The sequence below is a fragment of the Choristoneura fumiferana genome, chromosome 24, assembly GCF_025370935.1.
Source record: "Choristoneura fumiferana chromosome 24, NRCan_CFum_1, whole genome shotgun sequence".
NCBI lineage: Eukaryota > Metazoa > Arthropoda > Insecta > Lepidoptera > Tortricidae > Choristoneura > Choristoneura fumiferana.
In genome coordinates this window covers 1,091,135-1,116,011 of record NC_133495.1, presented here as the reverse complement: position 1 = coordinate 1,116,011, position 24,877 = coordinate 1,091,135, and the positions used below count along the sequence as shown (strand labels likewise).

Here is a 24,877-nt window from a genome sequence, read left to right as displayed (position 1 = left end):
CAATGACTCAAGAGCCTTTGATTAAAATTGTAAACAGCGCCGTAAAAAATGCATCAACGCCGTAGGATAATTGATTTTGTGGTCTCGGGAATTCGTTTGTCAAAAAACTTGCGTAAGATTTATGCGAATTACGGTAGCAACAGCAACAGTCACGTCACTACTGTTGGTCTAAATTATTTTCTATGAGAGAGATTTATCTATTAATTATATATGTATTCACGTGTTCTAAGCATATACATAAATATTTAATTCAGTCTTTGTTTCTATTATAAGCAGAGTATGTACGGGACAAAAGGTTTTGATTCTACTTCTACGGCATCAATTTCTTTACCCCCTTTTTTCAGGCATAGACAGACATAGTGCGTGATAGACATAGTCTTGCTCCCTTGAAAATGTGATACAAAAATAATTGAATTAGTTAAAATATAATTCGCTTTTAAATTAATTATTCATAGATAAACAATATCAAACGAAGTGTGAGTGTCACCATGTTGCGACAGAACCGTCTACTGTTAAAAGGCTTCCCCCTTAGAACGCCATAACGAACGACAGCTTCCCACCTGCATCCACCGATTGCCCGCAACTATCGCTACACAAGTGCTTTATATATAAGTATTATCAAAGAATCTTAATAGACATAGCAACATTATTCATGTAAACTGATTCATCGAGTATCGCAACTGTTAATGTTTTGTTTCACGACAGTATCTAGCAAACATAATACCCTTATAGCTATAATTATACGCAAATTAACTTAGTTCAACTATCTTGATTATTATTTATTATTATATAGGTAGGTTAGGTTCCTATCGGAATTGGAGACGAGACAAAAGAGAAATAGTAAAAGGTAGGTTTGATAAAATAAAATAATATCATTGATTCAGCGGTTCTCTGAACAAAGTAAAAAAAATAATATCTTTATTCTCATGAGTCCCTGTTTTTACAAATGTAAAGTAAGTACTGAAGACCTTAGACGTAGTCACGTTTTATTTTGGATATCTTTTCTGCGTACTTAAAATTCTTTATTAAGTGAACAATTTGTGTTTTTTAAAGTACATTTGGCTGTGTATTCTTAGTGTTAATTTGTTATTTATAAAGTACGCGTGGACTCACGAGGATATTGTAAAGAGTTCTCCGCGCGACAATCAGAAACTTAACTTCACAATGTACAGTCAAGGTCATAAATACATATATGTACGTTACGGAGGCGGAGGTTGGTGTTAAGATATATTTGACTGGATGGCTGTAGATATTCATGCCTTGGACTATACATGTCACTGATTTTTCTGTGAAAAAGTATCAATCAATTGCAACAAAATAACAACACTTTGTTTAATTGTTGTCTCGTTTAAAAAACAATAAAACTTCCGCATAAAAACTTCATAACAATGATATGATAACATACATTTAGCTGTACATGTACGTACTCTAACAATTGTAACTATTATTTATATCGCGTAACTGTAACGAGAGCAAGTTATTTGCACGATATACAGATGTGAACTGGTGACACGTGCCAGTGTTATTATGATTTATGTACCACAAACATATACATACAGACATATTAGCGTGTACTCGGAATAGCGTTCATCTAAAGTATTTGGAAGTTTCGGGAATTTTGTACCTTGTACAGCAAGCCTGACTGCAGCTGCACAAATTCTATCTTTACAGATTTATCGCGACGTAGTTAGGAACTTCTTACAGGAGGCGTTACAGATATCTGAGCCGCATATTACATATTAGAAACTTACCACCTATTTCACCATCCATTGATTAAATATATTTGACAGCTAAATGTGATGCCGTCTCTGTTTGTTTTGTTCGAATAGACGGAGACGGCATCACATTTATCCGTCAAATATAATTAATCAATGGTTGGTAAAACGACCTGAACGACCTGGTTAAGATCGCGGGATCGCGTTGGATGCGGAAAGCACAAGACCGGTCTGAGTGGAGAGCCTTGGGGTGGCCTATGTCCAGTAGTGGACGTCTTTCGGCTGACATGTGAAACAGCCCTCAGAGTAGTGAAACGAGTTATAACTAGTCGACTTAGCTAGCGGTCTAGTCTAACTAAGGATAAGTAAATCTAGTCTAGGGCCCTGGATTTCAAACTCGCCCTGTCTGCACTTATGCGCCCAGGTCATCCTACTATTTCTGCCTTGGCCTGCCGCGGCGCTGATAGCCATCGCGGGGCATCCACTGAGCGGTAACCTGTGCCCACCTCTCTGAGTGCACGTGGCAAATAAGAAACTCAGGGTAGAGGCTTTGCCCTGTAGTGAGACATTAGCATTACCACAGACTAAAAGAAAATGTATAGCGTCTTCCGTGTGTCATTCCGAAGAATTTGTTCTTAGTTTTTGCGTTTTGAATTTTATGGAGTTCATAAAGCTTTGAACTGTTTCTATTACAAAAAAAAATAATATTGTTATTGTGTTGTATGTTTTTTGTTGTTGTTGTATTTAACTTTTGTAACAATGAAGTGAATTAATTACTTTGCTCACCCGCGACCTTATGAAAACTACATGAAGTACGTAACATAGCTATCATAAGGTCGCGGGAGAGCAAAGGTACCCAATTGTTTCAGTTCATTGATATGAACCTCCGCAAAGTAACGCCTGATTCTATAAATTGTTATTTACAAAGCAATAATAGAATTTAAATTTACTACATCCAATAAATGAATGCATTTAGGTACTGATATTTTCGAAACAAATCAAATCGCGTCTTTTTTATACCAAACAGATTTGTTTTACTAATTAACTGCATACATGTTTGCACGTCACATTGAGGCATTAACAAAATTATCGAATCAAAGCAAATCATGTGGCCTAGTTTACTTTAATAACTACTCAAGTAGTTAAGTAGAGATTATTAAATTTAATGCAATTAGTTCATGATGCCTAATCAATCATGTTGAATTTCATGCTATTGTTTTGAGTGCTAACGTTTAAAGATAACAGTTGGTAAGGATTAAGTAGTTCGTATTTTCTTTGTTTCTTGGTTTTGTGTTTAATTTAAACAAACTTTTTGGTGAAGACAAACCGTTATCATATTCTAGAGCAGTGATTCCCAAAGTGGTCCAGGTGGACCCCCAGGGGTCCACGGGAGACTTGCTGGGGGTCTACGTAGGCGTGAATAAAAAATGGGTCCATAAGATTTAATGGGGTCCACGAAAATTTATCTGCTTTTGATAGTAAAGAGCCAAAATGTAAGCATAGTTTTTATAAGGGCCTACTTACATTGTTTTAAGTACCTAACTAAGCAGATAATATTTAATAAGGCAAGCGACTGGACAGAACTCAGAAGCGACACAATTTTTATTTTTTGGTGACTTTAAGAATGTGGTAGAAATGTAGCAGCAGGGGGTCCACCGAAACCAGTAAAATTTGAAAGTGGTCCACGAGAAAAATAAGTTTGGGAACTACTGTTCTAGAGCAATGAGAGCAGTTAGGCAAGCACTGAAATCCTGAACAAACAATAGTAGGCAAGTAAAGGTATCTTTTGGTACTCAGAACTACAACTTAAGGCCCCTCATTATCAAAAGAAGAATGCCTATGAGTATGCCCACACAGCTGGGTAATAAGTGAATTGTTAAATAATATGTAAGTAGATAGAGTTATGCTAGACGGTTGAACTCATCCGAACAGCTGAGCAAAGGAATAAAATTTACTTAATACACAAATTACGTCACATATTAAGGAGGGGGGGTGTCAGGCGGTTAGTGACACGGGAATAAAATAATTGCAAATTTCATAGCAATACGTGTTGACCAGAGGTGGGTTGCTCTACCTGCTTCTACTCGTAGTTCCTGCTATGAAGTTCAAGCTTTTTTCCATTCCAAATTTCATCAAATTTGATGCAGTGCTTTAGTTGTAAAAATTTAACTATATTTGTATATGATTAAAGGTCACATTTAGATCCAAACTGGAGGTTAAAAACTATAAATAATGTAGAGAATATTTCTTGAGTTAATAATATTATAAACGTTTCGTTTCTTACAGGATGTTGTATACCTCTGCCTCTTTAGGTATTTTATACGAAGTCATTTCTGTGTCTAACAAAAAAGAATAAGTTTTTTTATTGTTTTTATATTATGATATTAAAAATTGCAAAGTTAATCTCACTAGTATAATATGTATTTATTATAAATGCGAAAGGTTGTAAGTCTGTATGTTTGTTTGTTACCTACCTCTTCACGTGTTAACCGCTGAACCGATTTAGATGAAATGCGGTATACAGATAGTACAAGTCCCGGGGAAGGACATAGAATATTTTTTATCCCGGTAAATTGCATAGTTCCCACGGGATAGCGACAAACGAATTCTACGTGAACGGAGTAGCGGGCAACAGCTAGTGAATAAATAAAAGTAAAATTGATGTATTCGATATTTTAATTAGAATTAAGTTTGGACTATAAACTAAAAAAAAAACTTTTTAAATGACTAACTTACTAAAGCGTGCACTATAAAGAGCCTATTTTCCTTCTGTCCATTCCTATCCTGAACAGACTGTAGTAGCAGGTACTACTAATGAAGTGACACTGAAAATAAGAGTTCAGATAACAATGGAAAATTGTGTTGTGTTCTTGAATAATTTGTACAAGGGAATACTGTATTAACGGAATAGCGATCGCTATGCCACAGCGTACAGTTTCTGGCAAACTTCGTAGGCTTAGAACGACGTGAGGGATGTTAGTTCGCGTATGTATTGTACCTACTACCAAAAGAGACGTGAAATTCGCTTTTGGTCATTACTCCAGAAGCTTGTCAGCACACGCATCAGCGCTGAAAAGATACCCAGCAATAAAAACTTGTACTTCCTCTGTGTATCTGTATTTTCATTTTTATGTGCAATAAAGAGTTTACATACAATTTTTTTAATTAAAACAAAGTTAAATTTAAAACGAGTTCTTACAGAAACTTCGAAGTTTTTAAATCCTTTCCCATCAATTTTGTTTACTAAACTAATGGTAATCCAATAGCTATTACTTTTCGTTTCGTAGAAATGTAAATGCGATTCCTACTGCAAATGCAAACCAAGCAGTGCAGTGCTGAAAGTTTTCATAAGTTGAGAATTTGGAGAAATATCGTGATGCTAGCAAATACTATCTTATTGCACAAAACGTGTCCATCCATCCCAGCCTATATACGTCCCACTGCTGGGCACAGGCCTCCTCTCAGAACAAGTGGGCTTGGGCCATAGTTCCCACGCGGACCCAGACAGACAAAACGTGTCATGACTGAGAAATGAAAATTTTACATCGTATTTTCCTCCATTTCATTAAGTATTTTCAGGCAATAAAAAAAATGTTAAAAGAGTTCTATCAATTATTGCAATTTTAACCTTTTTAGTCTTACTATCGCCTTTTCGCGGAGGTTCTATCTTTACGTACCTAGTATAAAATAAAGCCACTTCCCGCTGTCTGTCTGTAAGTATATAACGCTTCGATCTTTTAAGCTACACAACAGATTTTAATGCGGTTTCCATCATTGGTTAGATAATATTTCACAAATGTATATGATATTAATTTATTTATTTATACAATAAAGTAAAAAAAGCACTTTATACGACACGTGCGACATAAAATTATTAATTTGACTATAAACAGAACTAAATTGATTAAAAAATTAAGAAAGCTAGCTAGCACTCGTTCCTATTACGAAATTCATGTTGTGTCGGTCGTTATCTCAGGACAAGTTAACTGGCAATTTGAAACTAACAATTTTAATAGATTTTTTGCTCGTAAAACTCGGTAGTAAATTGAAAGTTGGAAATTTAAAAACCGTAAAACGATATCAAACGTAGGTACTTACAAGGTATAAAATACGATCTTTAAGCTGCTAACGTGGCAGTAAATGTTTATTGAAAAAATAAATAAACATATCTATAAAGGACTGCACCTACCTTTAATCATCATCATTGTCATTATAAAATAGCGAGACGGCAACTTTCGATAAGCAATATTTTAAATTTGAGATATTCACAATAAAAAAAAATGATAACTTAAATTCTTAGACCTTCCAGAATTAATTAAAACAGTGATATTTGAATAAGAAAAAAATAGAATAAAAAAATATAGCTTACTACAAAACGAGCCCAAAAATCAAAACACCGAAATCCAAACACCAATCTGAAATACTGGCACTCAAGAATAAATAAAAAAAATATCAAACCTCAACTTCAGAGGTTCCAAGTTCAAATTAAACGTTTGGCGGGCGAATTCGCAAGCGTCTGCGCACGGGGCGTTACGAAATGCTAAAACAGTTTTCCGATTAGCGTTGGAGTGGCCGGAGGCGCTGGATTGGCGGACTGAGAGCTTGGTGCCACGAGCTCTAGCGGGGCGATTTAGAAAACCAAAACAGAACAACGGAAATCACTAATTAACATAAGAGGAAAGAAATGAGCTGCTTCCGCCGTCTCCTCCTTTGGATAAAAACAATTTTCAGCTATTCAAGGCTATATATTTTATAGTCTAATAGCTTGTTATTTATTGCACCAGTGAGCTACATACTAAGGACCCCTATTACGATACAGTTGCATAAATAACTATTGTATGAAAACGCGATCAGCGGCGAGCGTACTGCCGACTCTTAAGCCGTACAACTGTCAAATAAATGAATTTTTGTTCGACTAATCGACTATACATATAAAGAGAAGTTACGCAAATATGGCGAAAAACCACACGATTAATCAATGATTTAGAAAATCGCACATTTATTATACATAAAAATATTTCCACACAAATCCTACTAATATGCGAAATAATAAATAAAGAAATGACCCGCTGGCTCCCGCTATTTGTGACAATGCCCACAATTATGGTAAGTGGGCTGTCAAATGGGTCAAAGGATGACAGAACAGCGAAATTCAGTGAATCACAGCCGTACCCATTGTGACTCTGATTTCACCTTGCGTAGTTTATGTTTATATACTGCCTTTAAAAAAATTATAAACTTAATTTTTATCCCACCTATTTACCCATTATACTAGCGAATACGTAAAGGTAGTGGGAGGCTCTACCTTTAAAACTTTTGCATTATAAGAGGCGAAGCGAATCCGAATAATGCATTATCCGTACTAATATTATAAATGCGAAAGTGTGTGTGTTTGTATATGTGTGTGTTTCTATGTTTGTCCGTCATTCAAGTCGAAACGGAGCGACGGATCGACGTGATTTTTGGCATAGACATATTTTATGGGCCAGAGAGTGATATAAGCTACTTTATATTTGGGAAAAATGCACAGTTCCCGAGGGAAGAGCGCGCGATAACCGAATTCCACGCGGGCGAAGCCACGGGCAAAAGTAAGTAATAAATAACGTCAACTAGCTAGTTTAAAAGCTAGGCCAATCAACGACTTTAGCGACGTATGTCTAACCAATCACGTGCCGTTGTTTTCTCTCAGTACTACCTCGTTAACTACATTTGAGTATAGCATACTTGAAATTCAAGTCCCTGTGGAAACTCACAAATGAACTTTTCAAAGACAGTCAGTTACTAAGACCACAGCCTTATTTTCTTACACGGCTCACGTTTCGCCTACCTACCTACACTAGTTAGCAAGTGATTTATCTGAAATTAGATAGTATTATTCACAAATCGTCCTTATTTGCTCATCCTCACTGTCTTGAATGCATTATGGTAATTTTGACTTAGTAAAATTATGGCCCAATCATTCGGAGTAGTTGTTTTGTTTAAAAGAAAGGCACTGCGTCGAATTTTGATCAGAAACCAGTATGAACCTTGATTTTGACTATGAACTTGATTTTGACTGGTAGTAGTTACAATTTGCGTTCTACTAATGAAGGGTTCGGTTCGGAAGCGAGGACTCGAACTTGTTTTTTTTTCAGCACAATCAGTAAAATTATCGTATAAAATTAAATTAAATTAAATTCTTATAGCCAACTCTCATGAATTATATCGTGTAAATCAGTGATTCCAAAGTGGTCCAGGTGGACCCCCAGGGGTCCACGGGAGACTTGCTGGGGGTTTACGTAGGCGTGAACAAAAAATGGGGTCCATAAGATGTTAATGGGGTCCACGAAAATTTATCTGCTTTTGATAGTAAAGAGCCAAAATGTAAGCATAGTTTTTATAAGGGCCTACCTACATTGTTTAAGTACCTAACTAAGCAGATAATATTTTAATAGGGCAAGCGACTGGACAGAACTCAGAAGCGACACAATTTTTATTTTTTGGCGACTTTAAGAATGTGGTAGAAATGTAGCAGCAGGGGGTCCACCGAAACCAGTAAAATTTTGAAAGTGGTCCACGAGAAAAATAAGTTTGGGAACTACTGGTGTAAATGCTCATTTAACTCATTTAAGCGGCTGGCAGGGGCCACTTCCACTGTGTCGCAACCAGCAAAATGCCAGTACAGCGACAAACTTACAAGTGCCGGCGGATAAACTAAAACTAACAACATACCGCTAAAATTAGCTACACGATTTTAATAGCAACGTCCCTATCAAGTGCATTGTTAACTTTGTAACGGCTAACCCATATGATTGCAGATTTTGAACTTAAACTTCACGGAATTAGGAGCATTAATAGTGCAGTTAAACTGCAGTGAAAGGAAGTTCGGTGCATGCGCACTAAGCGTCTTAAATCTAGGCTTTGGTTGATAGTGACTCGACCTTATAGGGCAAACAGGTCAAAAGCCTTTATGGGCAGCTTTGTGTCAATATGTTCGTTAACTGAGATAACATGAGTAGAGAAGTACAGATCGAGTGAATAATGTTTTACCATCGTATTATGCCGGATACATTTGTATTTATCTTGCTTTCTCAATTAACTTTTTTTTTGCAGGCGGTAGGACCTTGTGCAAGGTCCGCCCGGATTGCTACCACCATCTTGCTCGCTAATCCTGCCGTGAAGCAGCAGTGCTTGCACTGTTGTGTTTCGGCGTGGAGAGTAAGACAGCCGGTGAAATTACTGCCACGTGAGGTATCCCGTCTTAGGCCTCTAGGTTGGCAACGCATCTGCAATACCCCTGGTGTTGCAGATGTTTATGGGCGGTGGTGATCTCTTACCATCAGGAGACCCACTTGCTCGTTTGCCATCCTGTCGAATAAAAAATATAAAAAAAAAAACAGTAAAATGCAGTAAGCTAGTTGAGAAAGCAAGATACATCATACGAACTTTTCCGACAAAATACGATGACAAAACATTATTCACTTCATTATGATTGGTTTTTGGAGACTTTTTGTATTTTTTATTTCACCTCCAAATTTGTTACTTTTACGGGTATCCCGTGAAACCATATCACGCAGCACGGATTGCTGAGGACCTGGGTTCGATTCCCAGTGCTGGTCTCTTTTTCTGGTTTTTCTGCGCATCCATGTCTCAGTTTGTATTTTCGATTATTCACTTCATCTAAAGCACTACTTCGGTACTCGTAACACTACCCCGCAGAACATAAAATGAATTGTAATCAATCACAAGCCTAACTTTTATCTCGATATTCCCACGCGAATGGGATTTAGGCAGTCCTGGATTTATAAATAGGCCGTATAGGCCGCGGCCTAGGGGCGGCAGCGGCCTAGGGGCGGCAGATTTCAAAAAAAAATATTTTAGAAAGTTACATAGGGCGGCGGATATAAAGTGGCCTACACTCATAAAAACATAAATCCGCCACTGGATTTAGGTAACGTATCAGTGGCATGGCGCCATAACAAATCGATTCCCACCGGGTTGGCCGGTCCCACATGACAATAATGGCACGGCGAAGGTTGTGTTTACTAACTCCGTCGAGCTGCATTCGAAGACCTACGTCACTCTTCTCTGACTCTTCAGTTTGCTTTGTGAAAATGTTAACGCCGCACTGACAAAGATAGCTTTAACTATTGAGAACAGTTTTATTGAAAAAATATAACAATTACCTTTACTAATGGAGGTTTATTATTTTTTTAACTTTCTCGAGCACCAATTTCATAGGGGCAGCAAATGTTAGTGTCAGTTGATAGCTTTGTTACCGATACATTGCGTGCCCAATTAATTTGTATGAAAAAATGTTTCTTTTTTTTTTTAACTACAAATACTAATTTACGTTCATTAGGGCTTATGCGTTCAGCCCTTAACGCATTCACTGCCACCCGACTTCCACTGGTGCCACCGACGCACATGTGCGTTCAAAATGTACGAATAATTATGACAGCGGCACTGGGCGTAGTTTCGAAAACGCATAAGTGCGTCGGTGGCAGTGAATGCGTTAAAAATGTTCTTATGGAAGTCACACGTGTAGAGATATGAGATTTTGCAGGTGGCCCTCATCGGTATAGTCACCAGCAACAATATCTGTCTCACACAACAAAGCATTCATAAATATCTTATACAACTCTATTTCCAGTGTCGCTTGGGCGTGTCAGATATTTTTGCACACTCCGCTACGGCAGATATTAATGTAGGTGACTGTAAAACACGAAGACAAACAGAAATGTTCAGATAATTCTTTGGGGAGTTTTAGAAAATTTCGTAACAACCAAGCCTCGCACATCTCTGTTGGAAACGTAGCCTTACTCTGGTAAAGATTACTCGATAATATATGTATTACCAGTGGGTAATCAAATTTGCCAACGAGGAAAAGAACCCACTAGCCTATCCCAATACCCAACCTATTAACTAAAGATACAACAAACAATTACATATACAAAGATACGTTGCCATTTTAAAATATAAGTCGTTATCCTGAATTATCGCCTGCCCACCTAATGACCTGTGATTCCCGATTAGTCACAAAGCCAAGGCTGGACTGATCAAATAATAATGACGAGTGCGCGCGCACTCGGCACGCCTTAAGAATGGAGTCTTCGTGTTAAGTTCAATATTGTTTAAGGGTGTATGTTTAATGAGTCTTCGGTCGGGGAAACACACTTTTTTTGTGATGAGTATATGACGACCGGACGGCCCAGTCATAGAGAACCTGACTATGAAACTATTGAAACTTAGAGTCCCGTGTTTTATCCACCGTAGGGGCAGATATTTGTATGAAAAAAAAAGAAAAACCGACTCCAAAAAAAAAAACGGAGAATGGAACCGACTACAAAACCCTTGAAAATATTTTTCTAGGTACCTACTAGCTCGAAGTCGGTGCCTCAACACGAGCCAGCAGGAATGGAACAATAGTCGTCTACCTCACCTACGAGTACATACTATGGGTTTCCATCCATCCTGCTGGGTCGTGCTGAGTCACCGACTTCGAGCTAGTAGGTACCTAGAAAAATATTTTCAAGGGTTTTGTAGTCGGTTCCAACCTACGTTTTTTTTTGAGTCGGTTTTACTTTTTTGTAAAGAAAAATTCTTTATTTCTCACTTTTTAGTGATTCGTAGCCAAAGAACATCTCACAACGATTCCATTAAGCCCAAACACGGCTTAGGTACGTTGTTTTATAACAGAGTTCCGTTGCCTACCTTCCGGCTTCAGCATCAGATCAGTTCGAAAGAATCATTAACTTAAAGCTCCTTCTTAGTCGCTTATCTAGGTATATTAATCATGACCGTTTATAGACAACCTAGCATTACTTAGCTTTGACGAGTTCCATTGATCATCTACGGTCTTCTTCATCAGGTCCAGTTTACCAAATGATACATTCTGAATGTAAATGCTTATTTCAATGCTAAAAATACCGAAATCGCCATAGGTGTACCTATAAAACTTGAGATTTGCCCTCGATTTCCCTAGGATCCCATCATCAGATCTTGACTTGGTGACAATGGGACCACCTCAGAAGAGTACCCTTTCGAACAAAAAAAGAATTTTGAAAATCGGTCCACAATTGACTGAGTAATCGGCGAACATACATTAAAAAAAAAAAACATTGGAACATAGAACCTCCACCTTTTTTAAAAATACGAATGTTTGTTCTCGAGTCTTGGGTGTTTAATATGTATTTAAGTATGTAGGTAAGATAATGAACTCAGCGGCACAAAATTTGGCCCACTCTACACAGAAAAATATCTATTAGGGCCAGATTTTATGCCGCTCCGTATATTTTAGACGAGTTATTTTTTTTTCTCTGATCATTGGGCGAAAAGCCGCCGTGCTAGAGATCCTGTTTCTCATTGTCTTCATTCAAAAAAATATTAAACATTGCGTTTATTTCCACGTACCCGCACGGTACCCTAGTCCCACAGACGCGAGTCAAGACAAAACCTTTATTTCGCTTTGTTCAGCGAGATCCATACAAGCGACTGCAGTTCCCAGAACGCCAGTAACCGACGAGGATAATAATGTAGACAGCCACCAAAAAAAACATTGAAATTCTCGGATAAGTTTAAAATCATAACTATACCTACGTATGGGTATAAAATAACATGGAAAGAATTTAGGCAAAGCAGGTATAGTGTGGTTTATTAATTTTACAGACGTGTTCATACTAACCGCATGGGGTCAGAATTAATTAATTCGATGTAGATGTCCATAGGAGAGGCCTATGCCCAACAATCCTACAGTGCAGCTGCTGTTCCTACAGCTGTTATAATGATGATGGTTATAAGATATCCACGAGGTAGTCAAAGGCATATACTTACTATACTTCTTAATTAATTACTTCACTAAGATTAGTGGAAGCCCACCAACTCGAAAAGGCGACCTAGCAAACCTAGGTCTAGCTAGACGGAGATGGCAGGATGAACCGGACTACTTCTTGAAGGACTTGCCCTTAAATTGTATGCAGTGAACAGAGAGCAATGCAAGTATCGAAGGGAAGCCTTTGCTCAGCTGGCTCAGGAATCTAATTGGTTGACCGTGCAGTTGGTGCGCACCCGAGTATTAGTTTCAATTATGCGAGTCGCGTGTTAGGCGACCACAATCAGTAAGCAAATTGCCTCTGACATTGTCTGATCCCATATGGCATTATAATTGTTGGCAAATACTTCTTACTGACTAATCCTTTTATAATATCGATGTTTCTTTATCTTTGTCAACAAGTGGATCCTTTCCAGTTTTATGGCATTTCAAGAAAATCTTATTTCAAATTATTATTATTCTCATCATCATCATCATCAATCATCATCATATCAGATGTAGTACGTCTACTGTTGGACATAGGCCTTCAGTTGATTAGGTTGAATGCGGCCTGCATCTACAGTGAACCTACGGCTTTAAAAAGGTCATCCGTCCATCTGATTGGTGGACGTCCTACGCTGCGCTTGCCGGTCCGTGGACAAAACCGTTGATAAAACCGCTTCATGTAACAATTAGGGTGATTGATACTAAGATAAGTATGATACGACAATATTTACGTTTCACACCTATTATTATTGTAATAATATGTTTAATTGTACAAAATTATAAGATCCCGGTGGAAATTGGCATCAATTTACTGGCGACACTTGGGTACACAAACACGTGTGCGACATGTGACTTAAAATTGCGTCTAAACGTGACAGTTTTTTAAGCTTTTATGTAACTTACAATGTTCGAGGTATCCCCTCTTTCCCACCTCGACTACTTCTTTTACTTTACTAGTCCTTAGTATGTAAGTTGTATTCAATATTCTAATTCGAATTTCACCCACTTCCAATAACCGAATTGACTTGAAATTTGGTATCCATTATAAATGGTTTCTCAAAGTGTGGTACGCGAACCCTAGGGGTTCGCTGTTCGACGGTAGGGGGTTCGCGACAAGGTTACGTGATGGTGGCTGCAAGACTGGCAAAGATGATTAAGATGGTTTTTGGAGTCTTTTTGTATTTTTTATTTCAACTCCAAATTTGTTACTTATTTGTTGTTGTTTGTTTCAGTTTGTATTTTCGTTGGCAAGACGAATCTAACCTATATTTGTTACCTTTTTTGAAATAAATAATATACATTATGGTTTACTAATGTATCGGCGAAAATTATTTAGCAAATTATTAACTCCCAAACTATTTATCCCATATTTTTATTTAGGGCGAAATGTTATTTCCCAACTCAACGTTTCGCACTGATATCACTTCCCACTAATGATTCGATAAATTATTATTATGCAAATTATTACCTGGATTTTTTTTTAAGATGTCATTTATGTTTTCGTCAAATGTATTGATTGGCAAACCTTAATTTAGCAACATATTGAATGGCATCCAACCTACTTTTCTAGTGTCATTTATCCGGGCTGCTATTAAAAAAACCTAACATCGAAGGCTAAGGCGGGAGCTACGCTCCGCTGCGCTCCCGCCTTAGCCTTCTGAACCTAAACTATCCAAGTCGCTTCTGTTCCGAACCGTCTTGCTCGCTCGCTTCGCTCGCTCGCACAAATCAAATTGAAGTAGGGTAATGGCACAGTGGTCAGCCTCATAACGACTTTTTGAAGTTTGGAAAGCTGGCATTTTTACAGGATTCGCCGGAAAATGAAACGTAGTACATGATTGGATTAATTGTTTATTATAGTTTTTAAACAAAACATGTCAGAAACAATCTTTCTCTCTATAAAATTTATATTTAAATTCAAACAAAAAATGGCACTTTTTGCCAGTGGACAGCCTCTAAAATCCAATAATCAGCCTCGACGTATCCAGTATTCAGCCCTTATAACAATGAATAAGCATGAGATCAAAATGAGCATTATTTATATCAAAATCAACGATATTGCAGGTGGTAGGACCTTGTGCATGGTCCGCCCGGATTGCTACCACCATCTTGCTCACTGATCATCCCGTGAAGCAGCAGCAGTGCTTGCACTTTTGTGTTTCGGCGTGGAGAGTAAGACAGCCGGTGAAATTACTGGCACTTAGGTATCCCATCTTAGGCCTCTAGGTTGGCAACGCATCTGCTATACCTTTGGTGTTGCAGATGTTTATGGGCGGTGGTGATCTCTTACCATCAGGAGACCCACTTGCTTGTTTGCCATCCAGTCAAATAAAAATAATAATTAGGTCGCTCTTATTTCTTATAGCTAAATTATCAAAAAAAAAACTCACCTGACCGAAATATTATTGCAAGCAAACAATCACAGTACTTATTTGTGTTCTTATTTTATAAAACTTAATCATAAAACATCAATATTTATTTATATGGAAATCAACGACATTAGTATATATGCATACTTATATATTATGTAAATATTCCTCTCTGGTACACATCACACGAATGAGAAATAGGTCACTAGCAAATCTACTAATAGTACCCACTTAGTAAAAACTATTCTTAAATAATCACAGTCATAATCTTCCTAGTTTTTTATATCTCAACTCTCTTATACCTACGAGTATATCAACAAACATATCTATCTTATACTCATATCTATCTAATCATCCGAACTGCTACTTGTATTTAAGATATTCATTATTTTCCCAGTCATTCATTAATGTTTTAGCTGAAAAATATACAGAAATACTTCTCAATTACTGAAACACAACTATCTAAATACATTTTATAACTATTCCAGGTAAAACTAAAGTGTAGTCTACAGACGTCCTTAAAATACTACCTAAATGGGTACAATCGAAGACACTGTTAACTGTACATTTACAAACGAACATAAACCTTGTCGCAACGTATTAAAGTCTATGGGTGGTCAGTTAACAGTCTTCGTTTGTACCCAGCTAGATCGGGGCTGAATACTGGATCGGCAACACCTAGTGGCCAGCCGCGTAAAAATAAAATGTTTAATGCGGCTGACTACTGGGTTTTTAAAGGAATATGAAAGAACATGCCTTACTAAATCTGAAAATTTAAATTTAACTGTTCTAATGACCGCTATTTCTCGCAATTTTAAAAATAATTCAAGAATCCAGTGACCAGCCCGGGGGCCGACTATTGGATCTTTTATAAAAAAGTAGTACCCAATGGTCAGCCCCCACAATATTTACGAAAATCAGCGATATTTTTATCCAAATTTAATATAATTCAATACATGAAGTATTAAATAAAGCCAAATTGCATAAAAGACTATCACATTTAATAATAAAAAATGTTTTTTCTTACCTTTAAGAGAACACCACGCGAAGTAATAAATATGGCGGACATGACACTATTGCTCTTTTCATCCGCCGTCACCTGTATGAACGAGTTTATTTCTCCCCCCTGATCCCCTGCCGCACCTATCGTGTGGCATATTAACCAATGAGGAATCAAAGTTTCTATTTAAGTACACGTTATTCGTTTATTCTAATTGTAGCGATATTTGTGACCAATAAACGACGCAAAAGGCTGACCACTGGTTCCTGGCTGGCCACTGGTGCTGTTACCCTATAACTTTGCAATGTATGCAATATGATTGGCTTAGGCAAATAAAAATTTGCCCAAATGTTATTTGACAATTTGTTATTTGCCTAAGCCAATCATTTGCTAAATAATTATTTGCCACATAAATGTGTGATGAAGTAAAATTTTGCAATGTAAAATGTTGCGAAATAAAAAAAATGCGAAGTAAAGTTATGCCAAATATTAGTTTGCCAAATGAAACTTTGGCGAAAGGTTGGTTGATAAGTGAAATTTGGCGAAACATATTTCGCCGAAAAGGCAGTACACCATACATTATAGTATGTATGTATGTATGTATGTAAACTCTTTATTGTACAAAAGAAATTAACAAAATACAAAAAAATATTAAAATATTAATATTAAAATATATTATAATGATGATTGAAATAAAAATAAACTTAGTTTCTCCAACAGTCAATTTTATTACTTTCTTTGGGGGGGAGGTAGGGGTTCGCTGTCGTCTAGAAACTTTAACAGGGGTACGTGGAGCCATAAGTTTGAGAAACCCTGCATTATAAGTACAAGATATAATATTGTTGTGTCTTGTGTAAGTAGTGTTGTCTATTGTTGTGTTGTGAAAAAATGTATTTCTTTCTTTCTTTAAGATGATGATAATACAAGTAGGTACTGTCAACAAAAAATACAGCAAAAAAAGCTTTTATTAAAAATTATATTTTTAACAAATAGACATTAACTCCTCAACTATGCCTTCCTGTTATTTCACTGAAGTAATGAAATTACTCATGAAAGTAAATGTCACATTCATAAAGATTAATTATAGAAAAAAAGCAGCTTTATTCCTTGGATAACTTTATATCTATTATTAAATTTGTAACAATATCAATAAGATTAATATTTCAACTGAAAGCGACACCTAACTCCACCTAGTGAACACAGCGCACAACGCGTAGCAAAACTAATGCGCACGCGGCTATCTCGATCTCAACAACGCAACGACCAACGCTTAGCGTTTCATCACTCCGCTCACAGATGGCGTTGTACGCAAAAACGAACTACCACATGATTTAAAGATAATTATGTCACATGATGCAAACAACTGATAAAATAATAATTGCTTACCTCCGCCCAAAAACAAACGATGAGCGACGAACCCGACATCAGGAGGGGATAGTACGCGGAGAGAAGACTGGTTGCCCATCCTTCCTGGAATGCAGACTGTTGACAAAAATAACAGATTACTACTTTCATGTGTGTTATAATGTCTTCCTTGATAAAAATATTAAGAAGGTGAACCACAATGTCGGGGGTTTACCAATTTTCTAAGGGAGGTTTAACAGTGACGCTTGCCTTGCGCCGCCAATGCGGTTGGTAAGCCTCGCGGGCCACGAGCTTTGCGTCTCTCTCGGATCGTTACATAGTTTTAACGTTCGTTTCGTTTGATCGTTACAGTTTAACAGGCCGCGCCTACCACCCGCGCGGACGGTGAGTGTCACTGCAAAACCACACTAAGTTGGTTAGGTTATACATGCAACTTTTAACGTAATATGGTTAAAATTCTTACAAATTTTTGATTAGGTAACCGTATAGCCGTGTTTATTATGAAAAATACAATGGGAGAACTCACAGGCGACACGAAGTACGCGCCCCGGATGAGCGAGGCGAGGAACGCGACCAGATACAGCATCTTCTGCGTGGTGACCTTGCAAGCCCGCAGGAACGTCGGCGCCTTGAGCCGCCTGTACTCCGTCACTATGCATATCGTGAGCTGCACCGCGCAGACGAACGCCACTAGGAGGAACACGCCGCCGATGCCTGAGGAGGGAGAGAGGATCGGGGTCAATCAACCTTTTAGTGTATGTTAGTCTGTCGCGCCAGCTCAACTTAACCACTAAATTTGAATACCTATTTTTTAATTGATCTAAAGAGAAACTGGACTCAGTGTACGGTCAAAGGACTTTAATTCACGAGCCACCATGGAACCACTGCACAGTAAACGTCATAGTGACATCGCATTAACTAAGAAGGAAAATTGTACTGACTTTTTCTTTGAAAAGGTTCCATGGTATTAACGTCCTTGACCGTACAATAAAATACAATGACTATTTATTGTACACCACAAATAGTAAGCGATATAGAAAATAGGTATACAGAGAGAAAATTACAAGGTAAGCAATAGGCGGCCTAATCGCTTAAGAGCTCTCTTCCAGGCAACCTTTTATGTGTTAACTTTTATAGGCTTATCGTATCCAAAAGGGAGCCAAAAGCCATGAATCGCCCGTGGCGTCTCCTAGATGGCTAAGGCCGACCCTGACTGGGACGTATAGAACTCACAGGCGTGATACGGCATGTTGGGCCCGGCGCACTCCTCCCCCGAGTACCGTATCTCGCAGAGGCATGTCCCGTTCATGCAGTCCCCGCGGCCGCTGCATTCGAGCGCGCAGCCCGCACCGCGCGCCGCCGCCGCCATCACAGCGTCCGCGTAGTACGCTAGCAGGGAGCGCATCTTATGAGAAGCGACGCCGGCCGTCGCTAGTGTGAGCTGGAAACAAGGAAAAAGAACAATAAGTCTCACTTTTATTACAATGATAAAGCAGGGACGGGCACGGTAATAACCCCTTCGAGAGGTTGAAGGGATCTTTTTAGGGTTCCGTAGCCAAATGGCAAAAACTGAACCCTTATAGTTTTGCCATGTCTGTCTGTCCGTCCGTCCGCGGCTTTGCTCAGGGACTATCAATGCTAGAAAGCTGTAATTTTGCACGGATATATATGAAACTATTCCGACAAAATGGTACAAGAAAAAACTAAAAAAAATTTTTTTTAGTGTACCTCCCATAGACGTAAAGTGGGGGTGTTTTTTTCTCATCCAACCCTATAGTGTGGGGTATCATTGGACTGGTATTTTAAAACCATTAGGTGTTTGCTAATACGATTTTCGATTTATAGATTTTTTGCGAAATATTCAACTTTAAAGTGCAAATTTTCATTAAAGTCGAGCCTCCCCCCCCCCCTCTAAAATCTAAACCGGTGGGTGGAAAAATTTGAAAAAATTCACTATGGTAGCAAGTATATCAAACTTACAAGGAAAACTATAACGGCTAAGTTTGCTTGAGAATTATTAGTAGTTTTACTCTTAAATAGCAGCCTAAGGTACAAAATATACCTAAACTTGGAAGATTAAGTACAAAATACGAAATCCTTAGAAAAATATTACTCAATTTTGTCGTAATGGCTACGGAACCCTATTTTGGGCGTGTCCGACTCGTTCTTGGCCGGTTTTTTATAATGCTTTGCTTACCAAATCCGTTGCCAATCAAAACTCATTTTTGTGGATTTTTAAGCGCTTTTACTGCTCTGATAACATAAAAAGACGTAACTGCGTAAATTTTTAATGAACATACACTCTTTGCCGTGGTGGCCTAGTGGTTTGACCTACCGCCTCTCAAGCAGAGGGTCGTGGGTTCAAACCTCGGCTTGCACCTCTGAGTTTTTCGAAATTCATGTGCGGAATTACATTTGAAATTTACCACGAGCTTTACGGTGAAGAAAAACATCGTGAGGAAACCTGCACAAACCTGCAAAGCAATTCAGTGGTGCGTGTGAAGTTCCCAATCCGCACTGGGCCCGCGTGGGAACTATCGCCCAAGCCCTCTTGTTCTGAGAGGAGGCCTGTGCCCAGCAGTGGGACGTATATAGGCTGGGATGATGATACACTCTTTGAAGTTAGCTTGTCTTTCTGGCTTTTTAGTAGCGGATAGGCACCTCGTGAAGAGGTTTCACTTTCAACGCCAATATATGCAATTTTTACCCCTTTACTAATAATACGCCTAATAATACACTAATAAGCCCTTTCATCCTGAGAGGACTTGTGCCCAGCAGTGGGACGTATATAGGCTGGGATAATGTTGATGATGACTAATAATATAAAAGTCAATATTGCAAATTCACATTTTACGACCGAATGTCCCGCAGAGGCGGCGGGTGGCAATAAGGTTTTGTCGCCTTTGACGCAAAGTAGCCAATCCTCCGTCACTCGCAGGGTCATGTACTTTATAGCATCGTAATATCCCTTTAGAAGCAGTGGAAGCCCTGGAAGGGAAACCCCTTCCTATAACTAAGTAAAATGAATGGGATACCTATTTGCTACTCAATTAACGACTAAACCGTTCAAAGGCTCTTCACTAGGAAGGGGTGGATCGGTCCCCACTTTAAACAGAATTGGCCTAAGCGACGCAATCAGGGCAATCACGCCGAGCGAGCGTCTCACAACAATCTAACATTCTAACCCAACAAACCCACCCATTTCCACCTTCGGTAAAACAGCTAATAAAAAAAATATAAACGCGTTGCAATCTCATTGCATCCGTGTCGTATCGCCTTTCGTCATGATGACTAATACTAGGTATCCATATCGCGTTGTAAATCTTATTAATCTGTTTTAACGACTGTCCGCACGTGTTGGTGCGCCTCACAATCTACCGAAGCACTAACAATGTCCGATGAAAATTAACTACTAATTAACCACCTTAAGTATCAAAACACATAAATCAGAATGAAAGACTTGTACGTCTGAACTTTGGAATAACTTCCGCAATTAAAGTCGAAATGTTGGGTTGTTATGGCGAAATCACGTTACTTTTGCAACACCTTACGTGGGCAGGTCGTAAATAACAAATAACCGTGTTCTTATAAATTACCTTACTTATACCATCGATCATCTAACGGTTAGAGATCTAACCAAATACACGTTAGAAAATTTTAACGTCACTTGGAAGGAAATAAGATAGTAATCTGAATGCCAAAGATAGGAAAATGTAAGCTAAACTGCTGTTTTTAAAAGAAACAAAATTGCATTAAAATATTTTTGAAATAGCTATTTATGCAACTGTATCGTAATAGAGGTCCTTAAAACACGAGTGTGGTTTCATGAAACGAGGCGTAGATAGCCGAGTTTCAAAAAAGGGTCACATGAGTGTTTTAAGGCGGATTAAGGCCTAATTACGTACAGTTGCATACAATATTTTATCTACATCCATATATAAATAAATAAATAAATATCACGGGACAATTCACACCAATTGACCTAGTCCCAAAGTAAGCTTAGCAAAGCTTGTGTTATGGGTACTAAGCAACATATAATCCTCTATCATTGTGTTCGCATAGCATGTGCGCTCTCGTTTTTATTTTGAGGTAGGAACTGTCATAACAATGGTTAAGCAATTAGTTGACTATACATTGATCGATCTTCATATTGTACCGTTTATCACTCATCTGTCCAAATATTCCGAACTAGCTTATGCCCGCGACTACGTCTGCGCGGATCTAGGTTATCGCGCGGTGGCGCCCTCTACCGGAATAAAAGGTATCCTATGTTGATCCTTGGGGTTCAAACTACCTATATACCAAATTTCATCAAAATCGGTTCAGTGGTTTCGACGTGAAAGGGTAACAGACAGACAGACAGACAGAGTTACTTTCGCATTTATAATATTAGTAGGGATTAATTTTGATATTGATATACCTTGTATATTTGAGGACCTTATATTTGCCTGTACTGTACCAGATAAGTCCATTTAAGTTTAGGTACTATGAAACATAGTTATTTATTAATTATTGTGTCACTAGCAATGCTAAGGACAATAAAGATTATCCTCCTTTATGTTCCGAAATAAATCATTTTTTTATGTTATGGAATGTAGAGTGGCAGGGGAGCATAATCTCAATAGGGACGAATTGCGGAAAAAAGCGAGGCCTTTGCCCAGCAGTGGGAAACTTTAACAGGCTGAGAAAAAAAAATAGAACCTTTTACGCATGTCAGCACTTCACGAACACGTGTTCACCTGGCCTTACGCAACAGCTGGCACTGCGCACGAGAGCGAGGTCAATGCACCGCGAAAACCTATATTTGGAAATGGCTTGCATAGTATAGGCCATCGGGGTTATTAGTGTACCACCAGAGGGGAACAAACCGACCAAGTATATTTGGATTCCGTAACAAAATGTAGAACACAAGCCGCCCGAATGGAAGTTCTGTGCTACGCAAGTTGAACTACGTTAGTTGTTATAGGAAAAGTGAGGAAAGAAATAAAATTTCTGATTTAATAATACGAGTATATTGGTATTTGTTAGTAAATACACGTAATAACAAACTTTATCACCACATTTCAAGTTCCGATCATAGGTCAATGAGAAGTAAAAAGTTCTTTGGTACAAAACTTTGCAAAACAAAAGCTGACCTTCGGTGGCTTCACGCATTCGTTTTCGAATATCTTTTTAAAACAATAAATGCAGTATTTATTCACCCAACTAGCTCTAATCAACAATATCCCACAAAATCATTATATTTTTGTCGGACTCCTATTTTACGGTCTTTTTTAGGGTAACGTGATTTTTTTGCCTTTTTTGCTCGATAATAATAACGGCAACAGGTAGACGCTTGAAATATTTATAGGATTATATTTAGCCGTATATATTTACTTTAAAAATAGATACTTAATTAAATTAAAATAAAATAAATATTTAAGGGGGGCTCCCCTATAACATTTTTTTTGCTAATGTCTAATCTTGTCTAGATAATGGTACGGAACCCTTCGTGCGCGAGTCCGACTCGCACTTGGCCGGTTTTGAAGTGTGAACCTCAACGAAAGCCAGTTTCATGCTTATAATTTTTTTTCTCCTCTAATTGAAAACAACACAATCCAGTAGTATTTCAACAGTCCGGTAACAACTTTATTAAAAAGCAAACAAAACATCAGGTCTGCCTGTGTTAGTGATAGCTTAATGTTAATGTAAAACCACAAAAGGATACGTCAACGTATGTTAATGTAACCCACAAATTATACATCTGCTGTCACATCACAGCTGCAATCAGCTGTTTTTAAGCCGAAACATTTTAACAAAGGATATTTGTTATTCCAGAATGTTGAAATATCGAGTAGGTAATATAATGAATAGGAAACGACCGCAGCGACCCGATTAACTATATCCCAATCGGAATTGATGTTTCAATTATAAATAGACTGAATGATAAACATGCTAACGATGTAGGTCGCGAGTATTAGGAGAATCAATTTAGAATTGAGATTAACTAAATCAAATACGTCGATGTTATTGTGTGGTGTTGAATGAAGATCACTAACCTAAGAAATCAAAAATTTAGAATGGGAATTTTGAGTCGGCGTTTGTTATCCTTGGACCTACTCGAGGGAGTGCTTTAGCTGGTAGTGTAGGCCTTAAGAAGAGGGGAAGACTAGCATTTAGGTTAGAGATTCAATGGTTATATTTTTTAAATAATTTGTAACTTTGACAGAGGGTAGCTTTGCCTAGGCTAGATACTATACTAGATACCGAAGAGTGGAAAAAAACATTAGCGTATTATTGATCATATCAATAGATGGAGCCATATTAAAAAAAATATATACATTGGCATTTCAGTCAGATGATATTATAAAAAATAGAACTATTTACATCAAATATATTTATGTGTTTTCTCCATGACACGTGGATACTTCGGTGGGGGCGGATAGGGACACCCCAAACATAGTACCTACTGCAGCATTACAACGCTGCATGCGAGTTGCTTGTTGCATACTTTTTGGTCATTTTTCAAGCATTTTTACTGGCCGGTTGTGTGCTGGCAGTTAACTCTTTTATATTACACATTTGGTTTCTGATTTGAAATTTGAAAATTGAATTCTTTGTTTCGTTGGTTCGACTGATGTTTTTGTTTTTGGCCTCGATTCTTTGATCACATGTTGGATAGCGCAGAGCTCTCGTCTGAGTTGGAATTTTGATTTAAAAAATATTCTGCAACCAGTTTTTCCTTTGGTGTAGTGATTGATACAAGTCAGTACAAGTGATTTTACCAATTGTGTGTGGCCGGCTTGTGCCGCAAGATGTTAAGCGTTTGCCCGCTGCTTTTCTGCTGCACGCCCGTGTGACGGGGCGTTTTAACGATTTCTCCGATACTGCCGATTTTCATCGGGTAAGTTTTGATTCCGTGGTTGTCTAGGGACGTGTTAGTTTGGGTCTTTTCCTTGTTGTGGGCTAATTAAAATTCTCTTTTCAGTCCTACCTATACCCCTACTCACACCCTGATCTACCACCTACTCGTGATGGGTGTCGCCATGTGGTTATTATCCGCACGTTTAATCTCGGGAGACTGGAGCGTGTGACGTCTACTGCTCCGTGGGATCCGTTAGCGTGGAGGTTCAGAAGAGCATACCGTTTCGTGGTGAACTGTTTAAAAAGAGTTTAAATAACCTAATCACCCCTATAAAATAATGCTAATAATGTTTTGCTAATATCATATATGAAAGACAAACGTATAATAGTTTTTTTTCCTCTCATAGATTTTAGGTTGGTCACCCGGTGAATACATGCATGTAGTCATTAGTACTAGCTTACATCATTTCAGGGATTACCTAAGTTTTTAATATTGTCTTTTGTATTGGTTTTTAGGGGATGATTTCCTTTTCAAAATTAAAAAAAGGCCTTTACAAAGGCGCATTTCAGGTATTAATGTTGGATTTATTTGGCTTGCGGCTGATTAACTTTTTTTTTTCATAACCGTACAAATTATAATTTTCTTACGTACCTAATTCACTAACAGCTCTGTCTAACAACGTGTGATACCAAAATCTGTTCCTTTTTTGTGTTTATTTTTATATATATATTTTTTGGTTAATTTTTTATAACAATTTGTTTATTTTTTGTGTTTTTTTATAGTTATTTG

The 24,877-nt window shown here is 37.9% G+C and overlaps 1 protein-coding gene across 2 annotated transcripts in view; it reads right to left on the bottom strand.

Annotated features, from left to right (window-relative positions):
• LOC141441797 (uncharacterized) overlaps nt 1-24,877 on the bottom strand; it is a 67,873-nt gene that overhangs the window by 13,930 nt on the left and 29,066 nt on the right. For both annotated transcript variants that reach the window (XM_074106663.1, XM_074106664.1), the window contains exons 2-4: nt 18,478-18,685; nt 17,771-17,958; nt 17,266-17,361 (exon numbers count right to left, since the gene is read on the bottom strand). In XM_074106663.1, the coding sequence (XP_073962764.1) occupies nt 17,266-17,361; nt 17,771-17,958; nt 18,478-18,649 (456 nt within the window). In that variant the 5' untranslated portion in view covers nt 18,650-18,685. The remainder of the gene's footprint in view (nt 1-17,265; nt 17,362-17,770; nt 17,959-18,477; nt 18,686-24,877) is intronic.